This window comes from Papaver somniferum, chromosome 1 (genome assembly GCF_003573695.1).
Source record: "Papaver somniferum cultivar HN1 chromosome 1, ASM357369v1, whole genome shotgun sequence".
In the NCBI taxonomy this organism is placed as follows: domain Eukaryota; kingdom Viridiplantae; phylum Streptophyta; class Magnoliopsida; order Ranunculales; family Papaveraceae; genus Papaver; species Papaver somniferum.
This window is the reverse complement of record NC_039358.1, coordinates 36,616,653-36,623,081: the sequence shown is the minus strand read 5'-3', so window position 1 is coordinate 36,623,081 and position 6,429 is coordinate 36,616,653. Positions and strand designations below refer to the sequence as shown.

General features: G+C 40.7%; 1 protein-coding gene across 1 annotated transcript; it reads left to right on the top strand.

Annotated features, from left to right (window-relative positions):
• The first annotated feature begins 5,333 nt into the window (after window positions 1-5,333).
• LOC113286268 lies at window positions 5,334-6,134 on the top strand. Its single transcript, XM_026534961.1, has one exon. It carries the CDS (start codon window positions 5,334-5,336, stop codon window positions 6,132-6,134), a length of 801 nt encoding a protein of 266 aa, XP_026390746.1.
• Window positions 6,135-6,429: the final 295 nt, after the last annotated feature.

Below are 6,429 nucleotides of genomic sequence, written 5' to 3'. Positions count from 1 at the left end.
GGCTTTGAGTTCAACGTCTCCTGGTTCTGTGAAGGTCTTTCTAAGATCCAAAGGTTGCAGGCTGAAGCGGTTGACGGCCCTTCCCCGGATTTGATTAATCAACAGGAGGCATAATTCGAGAAGTTGTCACAGGAGTTGAAGCTGAAATAGGTGGCTCTTCAAAGCATGAAGGACATTTTCTCCAAGAAGAACGAGCCGTTGTTAGGCATTTTTCCTTGAATGTTTTTATTTTCTAAACTTCGTTTTCTTAGGTTTTTTGTTTGAAAGGCAAATGAAACGCCTAGTTTATGATTTGGTTTTCTGGTTTTTGCATTCATAGATGATTGTTTCTTATAAGAGTTTTTGGATTATTTTGGAATAATGGCCCTTTGATCCATCAATATGTCAAAATCTGAATTGCGAATGTAGGTAGCAAAGTCATTCGGGAAAATTATGAAACCGTGAATGTTTCATGAGAAAAGGAAATATATGAAATCTTGAGATGATTGGGTTATCGACTTCCATTGCAAATGTGAAAACCCAAACAATAGATCGTGTAAACATTGTCTGACAAAACTTACTCACTTTAGGGTCTTTCACCAAAACTGAATCTTCAGGGAGTAAATCCGAGTCTTTATGTGACGCCCTCCTTGCCGCGAGAAGTCCCCAGTCATTATTTATTTTATGTGGAACATCTTTATGTCAATCCGCGGTAAGGCGGACAATCTCTAGTCCCCAGACGTAATTCTCCTGAATCCATATTTTCTTGGACGATGCGCTTCGAAACATTGCATTTTACTGGTAGGATGATGGAATTGAGAGTTTAATTTGCAACCGAGAGATTAATCTCCCACTGTGGTCGCCAATAGTTTGTGGGTGAAAACCGTTTCTGCTGATTTTAGTAATGTTGGGTGTGTGGATGAGAAACGAATTTAAACCCTAAACAATGCACTGCACGGGAGTACTTTTGATTCGAGAGATCAACCTAGACAATCCTGGCCTAAACCAAGAAATGTCCGTTCCAGGCTTGCTTCGGTCACAAAGTGAAGGAGAAGGGTTGGTCTTAGGGAGGGAAGCGAAGAGAGTGTTGAGACCAGAATAGTTGATTCTGAAGGTGATGGTTGTTTATGACTTGTATCTAAAAGTAGAACTGGCTAGCAGAATGGAAAGCTACCATGTGATTTCTAGATAATGTGTTTTTTCCGACCAAAAAACCTTGTCCTTTGGTGAAAATAGGTGAAGCCTATTTATACAAGTCATATTGAAACGTACCCTGGTCTCGTAGGAAGTGGAAATGATTGAGTGGCGGAAGAATATAGTAACGTGTAACCGTCAGTCATTATGCTTGCATGATGAAGGAAGTGAATTCGTTTACACCGTTACTTTTTACCACCACTAACTGTCCTGCTTCATGACACTTTCTTGTAACGGGCGCATTGCATGCCGCACGTTGTAAACCGCCAGACCAATACCCTGATGAGCATCCCCCAGTTTGTGACATGTTTGATGTCTCGAGTGTTTTCGTGGAAAACATGTAGCACTTTGCTACGTGTGGCAAGTCAAAGTCAAGGGACTTACCGCAGAAAAATAGCATGTAATGCTGTTAGGATCGTTTTGGCTGGTCGCCTAAAACTTGCCACAGGTTTGTCAGTTCGGTAGTGAACTTCGATGGGTGAGATCGCATCTCATGAAGGAGGGTAGCTGTTGATTATGGCTACCATGTGTTGGTGCCTGATAATGGCGCGGTGGTGTTTTGGTGTACGCCAGTGGCAACGTGGCATGGATGGCATGGCTCGTGCATGCCAGTGGCACGGTTATGCAAGTGGGGCCTGGCGTAGCCATGGCCACTATATTTAGGAAGCTGGTCGTCTAAACCTTGCCACAAGTCTGTCAGTTCGGTGGCGAACTTGGATGGCTGAGATTGCATCTCATGAGGAAGGATGTTCATTGATTATGGTCGCATCTTGTTGTATAGTGAAGTGGCGCCATTGACATAGCGGCGTCTGACGGATCCATGGCATAGCGGCATGCCAGTGGCGTAGCCGTGGCAGCTGTTTTGGCATATTGGTGTTAGACCCAAATATGTCTTCTGGCAACATTGGCCATGTTGCTAAGTTAATCTTGAGGTTTCAGGAGAGTCACTGGACCCAGTTGGCATGGAAACTTTTAGCTAAATTAGGGTTTGGCATATCGCAACTCTATTTAGCACGTGCGGCATGACTGTGGCATGGTGGCGTGGCTGGCATAGTTAGCACATGACAGTGGCACGAAGTAGCGCCTGACGTCGCCATGGCCGCTAGACTTTGGCACATCGGTGTTAGACCCAAATGTGGCGTGGAAACATTTTCCTTGTTTCCACATCAATCCCAACGCTCTGGGAAACGTTACTTGGCCCGGTTGGCGTAAAAACTTTTTCCAAATTAGGGTTTGGCATGTCGAAACCCTAATTGGTGTGTGTGGCATGCGGCTGCAGCATGACGACACTTTTTTGTGCAAACGGTGTCATAGCTATGCTTATGGCAAGACCGTAGTGTGGAAACGGCCACAGGAGTAAGGATTGTCGTGGGTGGCTATGATATGGTGCCATTCCTAGGGCTTCCTGGGTCCCACACGGCTCGTGGCATGTTGTGGCAAGTTTGGCATGTCGTTAGCATGTTGACGCGGTAAGTGGCATGTTTGGCACGTGCACTTTGCATGGTCGTTTGACGTGTGCGATTGGCATGATTTTGGCATGTTTGGCATGTCGTTAGCATGTTGGCACGGTTTTGGGAAGCCAACATGGTATGGAGACATCTTGACACCTCTTTTAAAGTTGTGGCAGGTTTATAACAACCTGATTGGTCAAAAAAGAGAAGGCCAGCCAAACACGGTGTGGCCACACTTCCAGCGTGAGTGTGGCGGCTTTAGAGCGACCTGATTGGTCGATGGAAACTGGGGCCGGAAGGTATGGGCCCAACCACAACTGGTGTGAGCGTGGCGGCTTTAAAGCGACCTGATTGGTCGAGGGAAGTAGGGCCGGTTTAGGATGGGGGCGTGGCCAATGGCAAGTGGTGCCGGCTGGCCTAAAGAATGGCCACGCCTCCCTTTGTTTTCATGTGGCTCCTTGTTTTCTGATTCTGGGCAAGGTTTTGCACCTACTAATCTATGGCGGATTAATTACCTAGTTTGCCTAGGCTTGAATTTCGACAAGCAAGGTCTGACATACTGCGTAAGGCGCAAAATCCTAACTTTTGCAAATTAGTCAGGGTAATCGATTGAATTCTATGTGTTGACACAGAGTTCCTTTAAGTTCATTACTAGAGAGCAGCATGCTTTCTGATTGAATGCCTTATGCAAAGACCTTATCCTTGATATTTGGAAATTCGTGCTACTCTGCTGCGAGTGAACACAAATTATCATGCCATATCAACATTAAGGGTTCAGCCGGGAAAAATAGCACAGAAGGTATTCAAAGAAACTTATATTAAGTGAATATAGGCAAGGCGCCAGGATAAATTTCATGTAAATATATTGAACGGCTCAATAAATATGTCAGTGGAGAGGTTAACACTCACGGCTCCGTTTCCTTACGTCACATCAAATGCAAATTTTTTTACAATTTTAACCCTAAGCTAAAAACCACAGTCAACACCATCCTTATATTCTTCTCCCACACTTCAATCAATTCAGAAGATAGCTCAGTGACACGTTGTTTATTCATATCCATAACAGAATTCATTAGATCGTTGACTACCGAAACTTGACCAGAGTATGAGTCCATCAAAACTTGGCTTGTCGCAATATGACCATATTTTAACCAAATCTGTTTATATAATGGTACTTGTCTTATCAGAACACTGAAGCCTCCAACATCTTCGAATTTCTCATTAAAAACAGTGCCATGCTGATGTCGTCCATCTTCAAACAATTGACCAGCAACGTTATACTCGAGCATTGGCGTAATTTTGCATGAATGGATTGATGTTGGTGCTTCACATTTTTCCTTTGTGACGTTAGATTTTTCCACCCCATCCCCACTTAGTTTCATTTGGGTTTCAGGCTTTGGCATTGACATTATAACTGGATCGATGTCTGAAATAGTCTGCACGGAAAAGAACATCTGGGATTCTGTTTCCGTTGACCTATCGCCGACTATCTGAAACATACAACTAGCCAAGTACTTGACATCTAGTCATAGACTATGAAGTTTCAATCGATGGTAAAAAAATGTTTTAAAATCTATTTCCTTTGTTTAAGGGATATTTTAGATAAACAATATTTGTTTTTGTTTTTATTGGGCAGATTGTCCAAATTGGTTAATATAACAGTATTTTTTTGATTCATGTCCATACAAATAATATCTATTTTTATAAGTCTATTTCACCCAGGATCGTTGATTATGGTCTTTTTAACCAATTTTGTGTTTTAATTTTACGCATGTAACAAAGAAAAGAAAACATTCTTAAGCCATGAGCAGCTGCGCGTAGTATTAGATTGAAACGAAGTAGACCAAGGGGATGAAAAGAAGTGCATCACCTCATTCGGTTCGTTTGGATTTTTACAAAGTTAGAATCCGGAAAGCATTGTATTAGATTGAAACGAAGAGGAGAAGAAGAAGTGCAACACCTCATTCGATTCGTTTGGATTTTACAAAGTTCGAATCTGGAAAGCATTAATCATTAAGTACATCACACATACATCTAATTGGGAATGCATTATGTATATATACGTGACCATAGTCTCGCTGTTTTCATTTTCCTGTTGCACATTGGATCCAGATTCGGTACCTCTACTGTCTCACAAACTTCGCTAAATTATTCTCCAAACATGAACTCTAAATTTTGTAGTGTGGCTTGTTGTGATCGTACAAGTATGATAGTTCATTACCATGTTTTATGTCAACCTTCCGGTCGACCATTGTGAAACCTATAAATGATTTTTGATAGGGGAAAAACTTTTTTTAAATCCACCCAAAAGTCTGCTTTCCCCTTAGTAAAAGTGGCTTTCCTCCTAACAATTATCAAAATTTAGACCACAAAGTAGAATTTGGACCATGTATGGCTTTCCGGATTATACTAGGAAAAAACTCAATGGGAATATATATCAATCAAATTGGTGAACTTCATAGAGGTCCTTGGATTATCATTGGTGATTTAAACTTTCATCTCTTAGGAGACCATAACAGTTCCTCTACTTCTGCCGATGGCTTAGTTAATAGCATCATTAACTCATGTGGACTTGAAGACATAGGTTTTGTAGGAAAGGATTACACCTGGACCAGAAATAACCTAGGTAATGGCACTAGAAGATCTAGGATTGACATGGCACTAAGAAATGGAGTTTGGTCTTATAATTATCCTAACTCAAAATAAGTTATGAACCTTACTCAAGTAGGAAGTGACCATAGCCCTATTATGCTTGCCTCTGACACTACAACCCCAAAGTCTTGGAAGCCTTTTAAATTCTTTCTAACTTGGTTGAATGATGAAAGTTGTACTTCTGTTATTGAGAATGCTTGGAGATTATATGTCTCTGGCTCACCTGGGTTTCAACTTGCAAAAAGATTTCAGTCAACAAAAAAGGAGTTATCTTTGTGGAATAGAACTCATTTTGTTAATGTCAATAAAAGGGTTGATGATGTTCAAAAAGAACTGGATGTGTTACAAGAACAACCTCCATATGATGAAAACCATAACAAGATTTTAGACATCAACAAGGATCTCTCTAAATGGCAGAAATATACAACTGATTTCTATCAACAAAAATCCAGAGACCATTTTATCAAGGATATGGACAATAATAACAAGTATTTTCACAACAAGACAAACAAAAGAAGAATGAAGAACAATATTGATTCTCTTCAAGATCAGAACAATACTTGGTTACACACCAGAGAAGAAATATCTCAGCATCTTACTTCTCATTTTAAGGAAATAAGTACTTCAATTGTTGTTACTCTTGATGAAGGCCACTTCATGCTTATCTCCACAATTATAACTGATGCAGATAATTTGTCACTAACTAGAGTACCCTCTCATCACGAAATTCATGATACTCTCAAGAGCATGGAGAACTGGAGTGCACCAGGGCTAGAAGGTTTTCAAGCAGGCTTCCATAAAAGTCAGTGGAGTATTATTGGTGAAGATGTTTGTCAGATGATCACAAGATTTTTTTAGACTAAACATATCCTACAACAGCTTAATAAAACATATATTTCTCTTATACCTAAGAAGAAAAAATCTATTTGTGCAGCTGACTTTAGACCAATTTGTCTATGCAATAATTCATACAAGATGATATCCGAGATTATTGTGAACAGATTGAAGCTCATTATGGAGAAAATCATATCTCCATATCAATATGCATATGTTTCTGGCAGACTTATAAGCTGTTAGAGCATCGCTCGGTTGAACCCACCAAGCGTTGGTATGTCAAGTTTGGTTGTCTTTTAGTGAATCAAAACTCATGTTA

Excerpts from the sequence above, each read along its gene's own strand:
- LOC113286268 (XM_026534961.1), top strand. The coding sequence starts at position 5,334 with ATGAACCTTACTCAAGTAGGAAGTGACCATAGCCCTATTATGCTTGCC.